The sequence below is a fragment of the Fusarium oxysporum genome, chromosome V (assembly GCF_013085055.1).
Source record: "Fusarium oxysporum Fo47 chromosome V, complete sequence".
Taxonomy (NCBI): Eukaryota; Fungi; Ascomycota; class Sordariomycetes; order Hypocreales; family Nectriaceae; genus Fusarium; species Fusarium oxysporum.
Genome location: NC_072844.1, coordinates 2190180 through 2205727, shown reverse-complemented (window position 1 = coordinate 2205727; position 15548 = coordinate 2190180). Strand labels below are relative to the sequence as shown.

The 15548-nt window shown below is 48.5% G+C and overlaps 6 protein-coding genes across 6 annotated transcripts; 2 read left to right on the top strand and 4 right to left on the bottom strand.

The window, feature by feature from the left end:
• Positions 1–297: 297 nt before the first annotated feature.
• On the bottom strand, positions 298–4594 carry FOBCDRAFT_35657 (uncharacterized protein). The gene is made up of 3 exons (XM_059612157.1): positions 4248–4594; positions 2072–4148; positions 298–2020 (listed from the first exon to the last, which is right to left on the bottom strand). Exons 1-3 carry the CDS (start codon positions 4300–4302, stop codon positions 646–648), a joined length of 3507 nt encoding a protein of 1168 aa, XP_059464920.1. The 5' UTR covers positions 4303–4594; the 3' UTR covers positions 298–645.
• A 2391-nt stretch (positions 4595–6985) lies between these two features.
• FOBCDRAFT_223494 (uncharacterized protein) lies at positions 6986–8378 on the bottom strand. The gene is made up of 3 exons (XM_031184167.3): positions 8293–8378; positions 8083–8120; positions 6986–8028 (listed from the first exon to the last, which is right to left on the bottom strand). Exons 1-3 carry the CDS (start codon positions 8293–8295, stop codon positions 7161–7163), a joined length of 909 nt encoding a protein of 302 aa, XP_031039809.1. The 5' UTR covers positions 8296–8378; the 3' UTR covers positions 6986–7160.
• Positions 8379–8490: 112 nt separating this feature from the next.
• Positions 8491–9754, top strand: FOBCDRAFT_223491 (HAD-like domain-containing protein). Its single transcript, XM_031184163.3, has 2 exons — positions 8491–8761; positions 8881–9754. Exons 1-2 carry the CDS (start codon positions 8618–8620, stop codon positions 9682–9684), a joined length of 948 nt encoding a protein of 315 aa, XP_031039805.2. The 5' UTR covers positions 8491–8617; the 3' UTR covers positions 9685–9754.
• Positions 9719–10558, bottom strand: FOBCDRAFT_201696 (S-adenosyl-L-methionine-dependent methyltransferase; the record flags this gene model as incomplete). The annotated part of the gene is made up of 1 exon (XM_054704628.1): positions 9719–10558. One exon carries the CDS (start codon positions 10556–10558, stop codon positions 9719–9721), a length of 840 nt encoding a protein of 279 aa, XP_054560603.1.
• A 1138-nt stretch (positions 10559–11696) lies between these two features.
• On the top strand, positions 11697–13079 carry FOBCDRAFT_182985 (meiotically up-regulated gene 113-domain-containing protein). Its single transcript, XM_031184162.3, has one exon. The coding sequence runs from the start codon at positions 11768–11770 to the stop codon at positions 12995–12997; it is 1230 nt and encodes a 409-aa protein (XP_031039804.2). The 5' UTR covers positions 11697–11767; the 3' UTR covers positions 12998–13079.
• FOBCDRAFT_223487 (uncharacterized protein) lies at positions 13080–15431 on the bottom strand. The gene is made up of 5 exons (XM_031184161.3): positions 15066–15431; positions 14935–15015; positions 14398–14883; positions 14155–14352; positions 13080–14107 (listed from the first exon to the last, which is right to left on the bottom strand). The coding sequence occupies exons 1-5, from the start codon at positions 15179–15181 to the stop codon at positions 13234–13236; spliced, it is 1755 nt and encodes a 584-aa protein (XP_031039803.3). The 5' UTR covers positions 15182–15431; the 3' UTR covers positions 13080–13233.
• Between the last annotated feature and the right edge of the window lie 117 nt (positions 15432–15548).

Genomic DNA, 15548 nt, shown 5'->3' with positions numbered 1-15548 from the left:
CTTGCCTTTCTTCCCGTCGTCTCTGGCGTCAAAAGAATTTATTGATTAATTGAAGAGCTAAGATCAACAAATGTGGCTTGCTTCCCTCACCCCCGTGCTCATCCCGGCCACGCCGCATCGCCTATAGGTATAGAGATGCACATCATGCACTATCTAAGGTACTTACTCAAGGTTACATGGTGAATATCCACTGAGGATCAAGTTAAACATTGATCCCCAGAACAAATCCAGGGTTTGTAATTCTCGATGGAAACCTCATTACATATAATACGAAGTAGTATCACACTCTCCAACGCCCCTTAACAAAGATCGACTTCAGTTCGCGACGCTGTATTATTCACCCAGTTCCCAAGACTATGCACGTATTTGTGATCCCGTTCGCGCATTGATAGTATAGTATAGCCACTTCTCTCTTGAAAGAGAACCTATTCATAACTCCCCGCTCAAAGCAAAATAGAATGAAAAGGAAAAGTCAGTCGTTCACGAGCGCCCTGACTTCTATGCGCATAACATGTCATTTCAATCCACATCCTTCTCTTTACTCGTGATGATGCACAGGCCATGGTTACCCCGTCATGAATCGATCTTCTCCTAGCAGAGGTTTATACAGGCATCATCTCGGTATCTTTCTTGCAGCCCACTACTTCAATCGGCAACCGCGCTCTCGTCGACTGCCTCTCCCTGCTTCGCTGCTGATGGAATGCTAATGTTCGCGCGAGACTTGTACTGCGCCTCAGCGAATCGAGCCCAGTGCTCTGGATCGCTCGCCTCCATGCACTTGAAAGCAATATCTCGATCCTCCTTGAATGCCCTCACAGGACCCTTCTCCTTGACTAATTCCCAGATTTCTCCACCGAGATCCTCAGCCAGTTCAACAAGCATCCTGACGTGTTTAGGATCCGATCCGATATCATCGATTGTACTGAGGAGGTCAATCTGCTCCTCCTTAATGAGACCAGCGCGAAAGCGATGACCAGCACGGAGGATTCGGCCTTCTTCCTCAACCAATATCTTGGCCATAGAGTTGGACCTCGACAGCGGCTTGCCTCCGGTAATTTCGCCTTCGTCCTCGTTGTCCGATAGAGCCAACGCAGAATCCTCGAGCGGCAATGTGGTCGGCAACTCTTCGCTGCCCTTCGTACCTGCACGGGGGCGCTTTTGCAATGCAGGATCCTCGCGAGTATCCGGGTATTCGTCCTCAAAACGTTTGATAATTCCTTGCAAAGTGTCATCGAGGAAGGTTAGCCTGCGGAGGTTGTGATCATCATCAGGATTTGCCCTTGCTTTGATGAGCGCCGGCTGGAGACGTTGGCGGATCTTGCGTGCACCCATCAATAGGTGTTTTGACATGTCCTTGGCTTTTCCACCTGTGGACAGGTTCGCCGCAGGGCTTGATGCTCCGTTCTCAATCTCACGAATAAATTCGCCTGATTGTCTCCGTGACTCATCGCCACGATTCTTCAGGCAACAAGCAAGCGCCTTGACCACACCAGTACCTCCGATAACATAGTCCTCATCAGGCGCTGAACCGTTGTCGTCGTCGCTTTCGTCTTGGTCTAGGACGTCGTGTCCAACAAGATGCGCGAGAACATCAGGATAAGGTGGCAACTTATTCTCGCCAGCCTCTAGGTTGTTCTCGGCAAGCGTCGATGCCAAAACCGCACCTGCGTCAGTATCGGGAAGTCGTTCCATGTTACGAAGGCAGTAGGCAACAACTTGCTTAGCCATAGCCTTGACAATCTCTCCAGCATGTTCACTAGGGACCTCGATATCCACACAAATGAGACTCTTGGACACACGAGCTGCGGCAAGTAGAGACGCGTAAAGAGCGCAAGCTTCTTCTTGCGCTTCTTCTGTGCTCGCATCAGCGAGCTTGACAATCTCGGCGTTGTTGGTGATATTGATATGCGCCAGCGTTTTAACCTCAGGGAGCACTTCCACTATTGCGATCGCTTGTTCTGGCGTCATCGCAGCATCTTCTAGATGCATACGTTTCAACACCTTCATCTTGGGAAGATATCTATGTACAGTTAGTATACCTGAGTCGAGCTGAGGGTTATCAAGTACATACCTCCTGAGCAGACCAACAGCGCTGGGGGTTGACTGGAACAATGCTGGGTTTTGGGACAAATCAAAGAATCGCAAATTCGGTAGCTTGACCATCACAGGCAAGATCTTGCAGAGTGCCGAAGGTGTCAAGTTACAATCGGCCATGCCGAGTCCCCAGAGCGTCGTATCATTTTCGATGGCTGTTGCCAAGGCTTCAGTGTGTTGGCTGAGATCATTGCCGCCCAAGTCGAGACCTTCGCAGTGACCCTCTGTGAGGAACTTGACAACATGTTTCATGCCCTCTGCATCGATCTGGTTGTGTGACAAACCGAGTCGTTTCACGCCACATTGAATTAGGCCGTCGACGATTGTTCCAAGCTGCCCCATTGTCAAACCCGTTTGGCCAATGTTGACTAATTCGAGCGTCGATCCCCCTAGTCGCTCTCCCAAAGCAGCGGAGAAGATGCTCGAGATACTTCGAGGTATATGAACTCCATTGTTAAGTGACCCGTTTTGCTGTGATTGAGGCTGGCGCGGGAATTGAATATAAGATACGTCGAGGAATTTAAGCGATCGGCATAAATATATGAAAAGCGAGAGATACTTCCATCCATCAGGGCCTATCTTATTGTTCTTCACGACAAGTCGCTCTACTACGCCGCCTTGGTCCTCATCGTCATGCTTGGGTTTCCGCCGCCTCACAGCTGGTCTCTTGGCTGCGAGCAGACCGGCTAGGATAACTCGTAGACCTTCGTCGCCAAGCCCGCTGTTTTCTAAAAGTATTTCCCTCACAGGGACAATTGCAAGGTAATCTCCGAGAGTGATAAGATCCGGTAATTGGAGCCAATAGTCTGTTAGATCAAGTTTGTTAACCGTGCCAGTCGAGGCATTGTAGTTGGCCGCATCGGTGAGTTGCTCAGTAATCTTTTTCAGAATTGGCGTTTCGCGAAGCTGGCAGCATCTTCGGTATACTCGCACAGGGTTCGTGGTAGGTGCCGTCTGAGGCTTGTTGGTCTCGGGGCCATTGGGCGGCGTTTTTGTTTTGGCCGAGTCATCACTGCTGTCATAATGAATTTCCATGGGAATGGATCCGTTGGCTTCGGCCAGTTTTCGCTTCTTCTCCTTTCTGGCCTTTCGCTCTTCCTCGCTCTTCTTCTTCTTTTCCTTCTTCTTGGTGTTTTCCTCCTTTTTCTCTGACACAGGAGTTGGACTGCCATTGGCCACTTCCCTAACTTGTTGAGGTGCTTCAGTCCCTTCCTTCTCGGGTTCCTTTGGCAATGTTTCTCCTGTAGCCTTGACTTCTCCGTTGGTTTCCTTCTGCTCTTCCACAGCCTTTGGGTTCTTAAGGGCTTCCCCCTCACCCTTCTCGGTCAACTTCTTTTTCTGAGTCTTGTCGGTTGTTTTAGGTAATGAAGAATCATGATCAGCATATTTCGGCTGAGGCGCAATCTCAACATCCACACAGAATGCGACTCTTCTAAGTTTGGCACAAGAGAGCTCCGATATAGGACATCTTTCTCGACTTTGGTCGACATTCAGAACCACCCTGTCGACAAGACCATGGCCAAGTTTTCCGCTTTGTGAAAGAGCCCCATTGTTAGAAGAAGACAGGCGCCGGAACATGCCCAAGAATCCGGGCTGTCCACTCCTGGGCGGAGCTGGTATATAAGGGCCATCGCCATCGGGTTTCGCAGCATGGGGTAGCACGGCGTTCTTCGTATGTGGCAACTTGGGAGGGACGGGGTCTGACGGTGGTGCGGGCGACGATTCTGGTATGGGAGCGGGCGAAGGAGGACCGGCTGGCGGTGTATTAGAGGAAGAGAATTTGGCAGAGATATTGGAGAACCATGAATTGCGACGGTGAGGCGATGTGCCAGGAGGTGTCTGTTTATCTATAGAATTGGAGCGCGAAATTCGTTTTGTAGCTGAGGAGCCATTTGGAGTCGTGGACTGGCCATTGGTCGAGATATTGGAGTCTACGGAGGCATTATCTGTGGGAGCCGAAGCCGGCGACTTCGGTCTAGAGTTTGCACCAGGGATCTGTCTTGGAAGAGCTGCTGAGGGAGTTTTGGTGGGCGGTGAATTCCTGGCTGCTTTATCTGTTTACAATGTTAGCTCTGGGTCTTGGTCTATAGCGCCAGAACAAAAGACGCGATGCGCGTTTTGGAATTTGGGCGAGTGGCGACTGGGAAACATGCCTTTCGAAGCACCATGGGTCATCCAGCTGACATCAACGCCATGAACCTGCTCCATAGTGGGAGGGGAGCCGAGACGGCTGTCGAAGATGTGAACGAGATAATGATGATGAGAACTGATACAAGTTTTAACAGTGTTTATAAAAGCCGAACTGGAGGAGGTGACGGGTGAAGGGTGAATGAGTAATGAGTAATGAGTAATGAAAGAGGAGAGAATCGACCAGAGAGATAGTGATTAGTGAGGTGGTAGTGTTGGGATGGATGCCATCGATGGCTCTAGCCCGGAGTAAAGGTAAGGTATGGATGGCTAGCGAATCCTGGAGACGGGCTGAATGAGGTATAGTTAAGAGCTAGACTATGGTAGTCAAATACAGTAGAGTACCGGTAGCGGTTCGCAAAGTACATGTACTTTATGTGGGCTTCCGAGAGGTACCTGCTAAGGTTGGCTTGGTCTGGACTATGCACGAGGGTGGTCTCGACCTGGATTTGGAGCAATGACGACGGAGGATGAAAGAGGAGATTGAGATAGAAATGGGAGCAAGTGATGAATATGTTGTGTTGTGTTGTATCTCCATACAAAGTGGAAATGTCGGGGGAGAATTATGACAACATCCAGTCCAATAGCGGGGTAGGGGTTTGTCACGAGCAGTTGAAATAAGGCACAGTCCCAGTGCAATAGCATAAGGTAGGTTAGTAGGTAAGTTGTTTGAAACAATACAAGGCGGCGGCGGTCGGTGAGGCAAAAGACATTTCATCTGAGTTAGTCTTATTACTATGCTGCTGACCAAGAGGCAAAAGCCCGAACCCTGTTTGCTGATCAAGACTACTTCGCCTACGGATGACAGCCAAGTCACTTGCAATTCAGGGTCCGACGAAATTTGTAATGCCCACAATACATGGAGGTCCTATGATACAAGTGACGCTGAATAGCGCGCTCTGTCTCGAGCTGAATCTCGAGTCTCACTCAGGGATACAATGAGATGAACATCGCCTCATCGCCACGCCTTGTAACGGGTAAAGGAGGCATTGAGTTCAACAGCCCAGGAAGCAATCGTAAGGGTAATTTGTTTGTATCGGTACATGTACCTTTACCTTACCTCTCATTCCCCTACCCGCCCGCATGTACCGAGCCGACCGTACCCCCGGTTGTATCGGGGCCCTCTAACCCGGGCACGGAAGTTTAGTATCAAAATGGACGTCAGTGCAGAGCGCGGTTATTTCAATGATGTAGGGATCCATGTGGGTGTAAGCGGGCTCTGAGCCTGCCAGCTAACTGAGCAAGTTGAGTATTATACTCTGGTCCAACTGCTGTATAAATCCTCAGCGGAATAATGATTGGATTGATTCATGATAGTCGTTGCACGAGGTCAAGATAAACCCTTGTTCATTGCATGCAACCTTCGGCTCAGCCCATCATGAGCAAAAGAGCAAACAAAAGACGTCACCCCTCTCTCACAACCACTCAATTCCTGCAACAGGCGTTACCAGAATTGGTTATGATGAGCTTTGTTCCAGAGTCCGAAAATCCGGCGTCATATTTCATTGCCTAGGAGGTACCTAGTCAGGTCGGTTGTGCCCTGAGATTCGAGTCTCCTGCAGTACTGGGCCCCCCATTACTTGGCAAACGATGTCATTAGAGTTCTCGGTCGCACAACATCTTTCAAGGGAGTCAAGAAATAGGCATCAGTCCCAAAAAAAAAAAAAAAAAAAAAAAGGGAAGGCAATTATATTCAGAGATGCCGAGTTATGCCCTGGCCTGTGCCGAAAGTGTTTACTCAACCCTTTAGACATCGTGTGCCAGTCTCCCTTTTCCTCACACGCAGCAGTCGTCTTCAGACATTTGCTGTGCTGTAGAGCAGGGTTGACATCGTAGGATATATCCGATCTTCATTTCCCTCGATTGCATCAGTTGAGGAACCCACCGGGTCCATCCGATCCGACACCAACTGCGACGGGAGTTTCTATAACGTTACGTCCGACCCCCTCTCACACACTCAGCACGCGCCACATTGACCAAAATCGTCACTAATCGCACAGACTGGAATAGACTGAATGATGCTCTCGGCCGCGGAATCATGACCTTCTCCGAGAGCGAAAGGCGGGCCCCAAATTTGCCATTCACGAGGAGGGGAGATGACTCTCGAAATAATGCTCAGTCCGCTGTTATTGAATCTCAGCCAGCATGGCCGGATCTAGTGTATTTACCACATCATGACCATTTCCGAACAGACATCTCTGAATTTGGGCTCTTTTCCGAGCAATCGAGCAGTCAGTCAGTCAGTCTAGTTTTCTTCAGAATCAAATTCCGTATACCTCAATAAGTGCGATATTATACATATAGGAAATCCGAGATATCCGGAAGGAACCTAATACTGCCAACGGCTTACCGGTATCAACTCTATTAGACATTAACTTCGGAACTTCACAAGATTATTATACGGAAATCGGATGGGTTCCATTATCTTCTTCGGTTGTCAATTCTGTCAATGGTACCAAGTGATACGCAATAACGCCAATTGCTGACAGTCATATCAAGTGCTGACCATGTCGTATAACCACAAGAGCCCTCTCAACTGGATCGGAGTGCTGAGGTTCATGGCCAAGATTCAGCCCTGAAAATAAGACTCACACTAATCCTGCAGCTGCCACGCTAGGCCCGCCAAGGGTAAGGGTTCCTCTCGATTTTCGCACACACGCGCACACATAAAGCACAAGGACTACGCATGGCAAGCATTAAACAGTTGGAGTAATGAGATGCCCGTTCACCACAACTATGGAATTTGGCTGGAAGGTATCTTTTTGGTAATTCATTCATGTGATCCTGTTTACGGACCTTTCCTTTCCTCGAAACTCCAAACCCAATGCCAAGGTTAACAATCCTCAAATGCCCATGACCTGATGAGATAAAGCAACTTTTTACTCCTGCTGGAGAAGCTCCTGGATACGCTCCTGTACGCGCTGCTCCTTCTCCTCCTTGGTGAGCTTCTTGGTCTTGTACTTCTTGGAGATCTCCTTCCACTCCTCCTTGGTCTTCTTGGGGGCATCGCTCTCGGCCTTCTTGAAGGGGTCCTCACGGATGGCGGCGTGAGCCTCAGTGTAGAGGTCCTCAAGACCCTCAGCCTCGACGTCGTCGTCGACGTACTTCTGGAACTGACTGCGGAATCGCTCCTCATCGTCGTCGGCGAGGGTCTCCATGTACTCAGCGACGTGGCCGCCGAAGATGTAGTTTCGGAGGGTGTCAGCATCGAGCTCCTTGGTCTCCATGTCGTAACCGGGGAATCGCTTCTCGGAGTGGGGGACAAGGATACCACCGTCAGAGGCGCCCTTCATGGCACCGAAGACACGGGCACCAGTGGAGGTTCGCTTCAGACCAACATCGAGGAAGACCTTGAAGGGGCGGCGCTCGCCATCATCGGTCTCGGCGGCCTCAGTGAGCTTGAACTCACCGTCAGCCTCCTCGACACCAGTGAAGTCCTCGTCGAGGCCAAGCTTCTTGAGGGCACGGCGGGCGATGAGGAGACCGGTAGCGTAAGCGGCGGCCCAGTTGGTGAGACCGTGCTCGATACCGTAGGCCTTGAGCTCGTGCGAGTAGGCAGAGACGAAGACCTTGTCGCCAGAGATCTCAGAGGTCACGATCTGGCAGATGATGTCCTTGTTGGTGAAGCGGACGACCAGGCGGTACTTGGGAGCATTGTACTTGTTCTTGGCCTGGGTGATGAGGCGCTTTCGGGCGTAGTAATCGGTCTTGCCCTGCTGGCGGCGCTTGTACTTGGTCTGGTAGCGGCTACGAGATTGTCAGCAATTTCTCTAGTTGGAGAGAAACCTAGTGTAAACTCACCTGTAGTACGCGCTGTTCTTCACCAACTTGTGGAAAACCTATCACAAAATCCCCGAGTCAGCAATTTGCGCTTCAGATGCTCTTCTCCTTCCGAAGCAACTTGCGGTGACTCTTTCAGAGCAATTGGCATTTCTGCCGTAAAAGAAAAAGAAAAAAACACCAAGGGAGTTCTTCGGCGAAGATATTCCCTTGCGATAGGCCTTAACTTACCATCTTGACGGTATTTGCTCAACGACGACTTGAGTGTTGAAGTTTGGAAAGTTGGTGCTGAGAGAGGAATAAGCCGTAAATTCTCGATGGTGGGGGATATTTTCATATAGCCCTAATCGCCCGAAATCGCTTAGCTTCATTTGCTCCAGTTTGGACCTGGGTTGGGGACGAGAGTATCAGTCACGTGCCTAGATACTTATCTTATCTTGTTTCCCCCAGACGCCAACCTAGATGGGGGATCTGCCGAGGCTCCTCGGATACCCCAAGCCTCGGTGGAGTCTTTATTGGGATAGAAGATCGCAAGAATATGTCGAGTAGTAGTTAGATGGTTGAGTTCTTACATATTTCAGTTTCTTATATTCACTCTGGGGTCACATTTATACAAGCCCAGCCCTTCCCATCTGTCAAATCGGATATAATGTCAGAGTCTAAGCCCAAAGTTCTGTTGTTCGATATAGGGGGTGTCTGTGTAAGTGATTCAAGACATGATGTTTACCGCCAATTGCACTTTGCTTCTCAATCCTCTGGACTTCTCGACTCTAGACATGTAGTCATCTATCCCGCATACATAATTACTGACTCCTCCAGGTCGTTTCCCCTTTCCAAGCAATCCTCGACTATGAGTTAAGCCTGGGGATCCCTCCAGGGTGGGTCAACTATTCAATATCCAGGACTGCCCCCAATGGCTTCTGGCATCGATTGGAAAAAGGAGAAATCGAGATGAATGAAGAATTCTTCAGAGGTTTCAGTCAAGACCTTCATGATCCCATTAGATGGGAGACCTTCTACAAGCGAGAGCAAAGCAAAAATCCCAGTCTCCCAAAGGAAACCCCTCCAGTTCCTTCAGTCGATGCAGAATGGCTTTTCAACGAGATGATGACGGTTTCTAACAACCCCGACCCATGGATGTTCCCAGCATTGAAAAAGCTGAAGGAGGATGGGCGATTCATTCTCGCAGCTCTGAGTAATACCGTCATCTTTCCGCCTGGCCATAAGCTCCACCTTGACCATTTCTTTGACGAGCCTGTGCGGCAGATATTTGATGTCTTCATTTCTTCCGCCCATGTTGGAATCCGAAAGCCAGATCCGGCCATGTATAAGCTTGCTCTCGACCGAGTAAACGAATTCGCGAAAGCCAATGCTCATTCAGCTCGGGGAAAAAGCTTGAGCTGGGAGGTTGGTATCAAGGCAGAGGAAGTAACTTTTCTCGATGACATCGGGGAGAATTTGAAGGAAGCACGCAGACAAGGGCTGCAAACAATCAAGGTGAACCTTGGTCGAGCATTCGAGGCTGTTGATGAGCTGGAGAGAGTGACTGGGTTGAAGCTCGCTGGTGATCATCCAAGGATGCCCGTTGAACCAAAGGCTCAGAAAGTCAAGGCGAAAATGTGAGATAGATTTAAAGATATTCAGGAACACTCGTATATCAAATCTTCCTGGCGATATAGACGTAGAGAATATCAGATACCTCAACCTTGCCATCCACTGCAGCATTGTGCCACTCTTCCTTGAAATATTCTCTTCCTTTGACTCTCAATTCTTCCGTTACAATTGAGGCAGTCAGAGGGCCATTGACAACGTAGTCAAACTGCTCATCTGCCTTGTCGAGACCGAAATATGTTGAGCCAAGTCCAACAATCTTTTCCAAAGCCTCAACCTTTTCAACCACGAAACCACGACTTTCCAAAATCTCACTAAAAGACTCTTTAGACTTGATCCAGCTTCGGTTGGAGGGGAATGGCATGCCCAATCGGCGAGCGACTTTCTCTAATAGCAGGCCCGAGCGAAGATTATACTCATGAGTGATGTCGATGGCAACTCTGCCGCCTGGCTTGAGATACCCCCGCCAATGGGCGACAACTTCCTCTGGATTCTCAAACAGAACAAAGGCATTTGAGCATAGAATGAGATCAAAGCTGTCCCTGTCTACATTTGGACAACCGGTCAAATCAGTGACACTGTGTCGAACAAGTTTAATGCGACGATACAATGTTTCGTCGTGATCCAGTTTCTTGCTTGCTTCCGAGAGCATCGCTTCAGTTATGTCGACACCAATGACAATCCCTTCATCGCCGACGTGCTTTGCTGCAATGACAGCCTCCAGGCCAGTTCCACAGGCGAGGTCGAGAACGCGATCGCCGGATTTGATGGGAACAAGTTCCATGAACCGTTTGCTGTAGTCGGGATGCCAAGAATCCTCGTAGTTGGTTGCTCGTTCAGTGTACATGCGCTGAGCGGCATCTGATTGACTTTCGGTCGAAGGCATGACGAGAGTGTTTGTAATCAAAATTGTGAACTTGTGGGAGTATCAGCTAATACAATTTCAATGGTAGTTATAAGTACGTCGACCGATTCAACTGATGATCTATCTTTGTGCTTCTAAGAGTCAATCGTGAGATATATTCTTGGTTGACAGGACCGGGGTGTTGTTAGACCGATTACAGTTATATGAGTACCTAGTAGTCTCGTTGATTGGCTCATCACGTCTTAACTTACCTCCTACCTCCTACCTACCCACCTACCAATATCTCGGTAGTACAACTTCGAATCGCTATGATTCAATTAGAGAAGCGTGATTCCTACCCGAGAATCTACAACTCACTTCCATATCAACTTCCTCCAACCCAACCACAGGTTTGATGATTCAATCCAGGTCGCTTCTGCAGAAGTGTCGCCATACTAGGGAAGCTATCCCCACAACTCGCAACGGCCCGTCCGCGTGGCTGTGATGGTATGAGATCTTGAGTACCGCTGAAGAATGCCCCATAAATGGTATTGCGCATTTGAGAAACACCAATTTTAGAGAGAGAGCTAGGACTGAATTTGACTCGAGGCGCCCTCGGATGCCTCGTGACCCTTGATGATACGACTCGCAGGGGGCGCAGAGGTTTCGAGACAAGGGTATGTAGAACCAACTGCATAAACTAGTATCTACCAACATACCTTGGAATGGCACACTCGCTGACTCTTTATCCCTCAGACTTTGGATTAACCGCCCGCCGAAGCTTCAGCAATGGTTTGGGCCAAGACAGAGGTCAATATATCAGTAATGCTCTTGCCATGAGTGAATGACATCGTTGCTATTGAGCGAGTGTGCGTAAGTGAGGTGGTAAATCAGACTGTCAGAGGCGGAAAGAACTATGTAAAGGAAAACAATAGATCATAACTCTTCTCACGAAGAACATCATATCATCCAACGTCTTTCTACTCAGACTCCACCCAGCTGAAGTCCTCCCCGGCCTGTTTTCACGACCACGGTCTGTGAGGCAGACACATCGTGCAGTAGTAGAAACCTTGGAGGCCCTCCTCGCAGACACTGCCCCCAAAGGGCGCTTAGAGATATCCTCGCCAAGTTATATATCGTCAATCCTACCTGCGCTGCAGGCCTCATGTTGGCATAGAAACCATCACCAGCCTTTTCTTTTTACAGCTCGATCCCAGTTCACACGAAGCTCGACTCCTGGACTTGTCCAATATGATCCCTACCACTTCCAAGATTGCTTGGCCAACTACTACAGCCTCCCTCTGTGAGCTACTCGACATCGATCCTGACGTGAAGAAATGCCATGCTTTTACGAAGAAGAATGCTCGTTGCCGGAAAGACATCAGTCAAGCCAATTCGGCCCTTATCACTTGTCTCTTGGAGAAAACAATTATTCATGGAACCTTTTCTGCTGCTCAGACCGCACTCCAAGAAGTGTCTGACTTGATCATGTGTCGGCGTTACCATCGAAAAGATGGTCCTCTTCGTTTATCCGACTGGGAGAAAGTCCTTAAGCCCCTTGAAGTTGTGCTTATCAAAAAAGAAGACAAGGAAGATACTCTCAAATCCGAGAAAGAAACAGACAATGCATCACCAACCACTCCTGTTGTGTCATCGCAACAACAGGTTCAACTCAAGAGCAATACTCTCAAACCTACTCCCACTCCTCGCCGCAGATCTCAGTCACCCCCTTCCACTCCAACAAAACCGTCCCCAAAGCTCTTCCTACCCAAATCACCTTCCCCTAAAAGCCCCAAAGCCGCACATGAGTTCGAAGACTTCTCCCGTCCCCGCTCGGCCCTAGAGACCAATAAAGCGATGAAGAAGCTTCTGCTTCGCTCCTTGCAGGAAAAGGAGACAAAGAATGGAGGCAACATCTACCTCTATACATATTCTGAGAGCTACCACGACGCACATCCCTATATCAAGATAGGCTTTGCTCAAGATGTCAGCAAGCGTATGCGAGAATGGAAATACCAGTGCAGCTACGAGGCGAAAGTGCTCGGTGAGTTTCCGGCCGAGCACTACGTCAAGGTCGAGAAGATTGTACATGCTCAGCTCTGGAACCAAAGGAAGCGAGAAAAAGGATGCCCAGCTTGCAACATTCGCCATAAGGAGTGGTTCCAGGTCGACGCTATGACTGCCTCAAAGATCATTGCTCTATGGACTGGCTGGATGAGACGAGAGCCATATGATGAAGAGGGCAATATCCTGGATAAGTGGCGTGTTAGAATTGAGGGCCTTGACATGGCTGATCCTGATTGTTGGGACTTGCTCATCAAGGGGCTTTTTGATGATGATGTCGAAGAATCTGAGCTGTCCGAAGAAGGAGATAGCTTTGCATGGTCAAGTGATGAGCAGTCCGAGATCTCTGGAGAAGATACTCTCGAGGGCTATTATATTGACAAATCTGAGATTTCTTTCTCTAATGACGATGAGTGATAGGGTCGTGGTGTTACGGGACATTTTGTCACGATTGTAAGATATGGGCGACGATTTTGGCATTTTCTAGGAGTTATGGTGGTGTCTTTATTTTATTTTTCCTGAGATTAACTATGATACCCTGCAATTGCGAACATTCATTTCAACCGCCCCTCGTTCATGCATTAATGAGTTCATATGCACGTCTTCAGACCCTAGCTTTTGGTAAAGAACGGTGACTACAGCGAAAAATTCAATCAGATGTTTCCAATCTTCCATGGCATTTCTTCCAAGAGTCCCAGAGACCAGGACGGTTTCAATGCACCCTGGTATGTATCTTCCTCAACTTCTCCCGATGACCCCTGAAATCTGGACTCGAGCCAGTATTTTAGCCAACGTATTTCCTTTACCAGTTTTGATGTACTAGTCATCTCATTCGTGGATTCTTCCTCGAGTGCTGAAAAGACGAATTGTTCCACCGCTGCCCTGCGCAATCGTTCTGCTTCTTCATAACGTGATACCATCTGATCTAGTACATTGGTGAGATCCAGCGTCTGTCGAACAGACCGAGTATCCCAGTCAGGAATCTCAACTAGAAGTAGCTTTGCAGCTTGTAACATGACATAGAGAATTTGGTCGTAGGTAAGTATTGAACGACGCAATAGCAGACCAACGGGCGAGTCAAGAAGAAGGTCGAAAAAAGACTGCAGTGCCTGAAGACAGTTGCGTAAGCATGTCAAAAGATAGACGAACTGAGGAACACCCTCATCAGGGTGGCATGCCACGATAATTGCTGGCTCAAAGAGACGCACTAAGAGATACAAACGGTAGAGCTCAAACGTCTGGCTGTATGTTTCAACATTGCCATTGGGGACTGACTCTGCTAGACGACTCAGGTCATTGCGGAAACGACTTCCAGTTCCTTCGAGAAGCACAGCATATGGGCTTAACAGCGTACGCTCATGTGGCTCGCCAAAGCTTCTTGAAAGTCTCTCACCCATCTGAACGAACCGAACGATATACTCTATTGAAGGATCAGATGGTGTTGCTTGAGCTTGGGAGACAATCTTGAGATAGGACTCCACGTAGGGTACGTCGAGAGGATTTCGACGTGATTGTCTCGTTGACATACTGGAAGACTTTGTTAGATAAGAAACAAGGGTTATTGATAGACTCACATTGAGAGAACGCAATAAAGTCCGAGAAGAGCTCGTATTGCCGCCAACAAATTTGTCATTTGTGCTTTGTCAGATGTTGCTGCGCTGGTTGTTTGAGCTGACAACATGTCTTGTGTAACACCCAAGTTATGTGCATAGCCAAGAGCAAGATACGCCAGATTGGTGACCTGACTATTGTCGATGTGACACCTGTGCGCCCTATGAATCATCAGCATGAATTCCACCACCATTGTATGAACCTACCAAGCAATAATCACCAGTACACCCTGTAGTATGTCCAAGGTCTTGTCTTCTTCGACCATTACCCTAAAGCTCAGATATGCGAGTATGTTGCGTCTCGCCTTGGCCACCCCAGCTTCAGATAATGGTGCAGCGGCAATCATTATAGCACGAAATAGAAATGGACTGTCTTTGTGCAGTGATTCTGCAGTGTGATGACTCCCGACTGCCACGAAGGGGAATTGGGAGGCGAATCCTTCGTGGAAGAGGCTAAGAACTTGAGCTGCCTGTGGCCATGATAGCCCAAATGGAGGCTGTGAAGTGCCCCTATCTGAACTTGCGTTTGTCTGGGTTGGATTCCTGGCAGAGTTGTCATATCCCAGTTCTTTCTGGTTGTTATTGCTGTCTCGGCCTGGCTGCTGTGCCCGGTTCCTATGACTTAAAATAGTAAACTCTGGCGAACTATTTGTGCCCATAGTAATGACTTGTTCTTGCTCTTCGGAAGTTGTAATGTTCATGGTAATCAGCTTTACGTTTCATATAAGTTCGCATTCATCATACCCGTTACCGTGGTTAATTCTGCGAGGTCTTCTCAGACTTCTAGTATTCTGTGGGAAACAGTCCTTCTTCATAGTCTCACACCTTACTCTGTTACTATTACAGGATCATAGATGGACTAAGAGACATAGTACCTATCGCAAATATGCTTCTCCAGATTCCCTTCCCGGAAGTGACATTTTGCTCTGACTCTTGCGCAAGGAGCGCATGCTCGTTGTCGGCGGGGTGGACTGGGATTTCTACCGACCATGGTGACATTAATGAATAGCAATTGAGTTCGAGTAGCTCCAGGTAAACTTATAATCCCAAGATTCACGTCAGCGTCGCTCGTTGTTCACAGAAGCCGTCTACCATAACAGTGGCGCAACCGGGATAAAGATTAGCCCGAAAATGCTCCGGCGGGATTTAGTACTCATACTTTATATGCTATCAGTTGGTGACCTAGGTACCTAAGTAGTTAAAGGTAGAGGTAACCATTTTCACGAAGTCACATATCATCGTTCCTGTTAGGGAAGAATGGCGACGAATGAAATTTATGCTCGATATACGAAGCGCTTGAATACACGGACATATATATATATATATATATATATATAATGAGCAATAAGCGCGCCTCT

What these genes read in the sequence shown, in the direction of transcription:
- FOBCDRAFT_182985 (XM_031184162.3), top strand. Translation starts at nt 11,768, where the DNA reads ATGATCCCTACCACTTCCAAGATTGCTTGGCCAACTACTACAGCCTCC.
- FOBCDRAFT_223487 (XM_031184161.3), bottom strand. Translation starts at nt 15,181, where the DNA reads ATGGTCGGTAGAAATCCCAGTCCACCCCGCCGACAACGAGCATGCGCT. An exon ending in GAGAAGCATATTTGCGATAG is followed by an intron (nt 15,016 to 15,065) that starts GTACTATGTCTC and finishes TAACAGAGTAAG; the next exon opens with GTGTGAGACTATGAAGAAGG. An exon ending in AGAATTAACCACGGTAACGG is followed by an intron (nt 14,884 to 14,934) that starts GTATGATGAATG and finishes TACCATGAACAT; the next exon opens with TACAACTTCCGAAGAGCAAG.
- FOBCDRAFT_35657 (XM_059612157.1), bottom strand. Translation starts at nt 4,302, where the DNA reads ATGGAGCAGGTTCATGGCGTTGATGTCAGCTGGATGACCCATGGTGCT. An exon ending in GACCCATGGTGCTTCGAAAG is followed by an intron (nt 4,149 to 4,247) that starts GCATGTTTCCCA and finishes CATTGTAAACAG; the next exon opens with ATAAAGCAGCCAGGAATTCA. An exon ending in GCTGTTGGTCTGCTCAGGAG is followed by an intron (nt 2,021 to 2,071) that starts GTATGTACTTGA and finishes AACTGTACATAG; the next exon opens with ATATCTTCCCAAGATGAAGG.
- FOBCDRAFT_223494 (XM_031184167.3), bottom strand. An exon ending in AAGAACAGCGCGTACTACAG is followed by an intron (nt 8,029 to 8,082) that starts GTGAGTTTACAC and finishes ACAATCTCGTAG; the next exon opens with CCGCTACCAGACCAAGTACA.
- FOBCDRAFT_223491 (XM_031184163.3), top strand. Translation starts at nt 8,618, where the DNA reads ATGGTTGAGTTCTTACATATTTCAGTTTCTTATATTCACTCTGGGGTC. An exon ending in TCGATATAGGGGGTGTCTGT is followed by an intron (nt 8,762 to 8,880) that starts GTAAGTGATTCA and finishes TGACTCCTCCAG; the next exon opens with GTCGTTTCCCCTTTCCAAGC.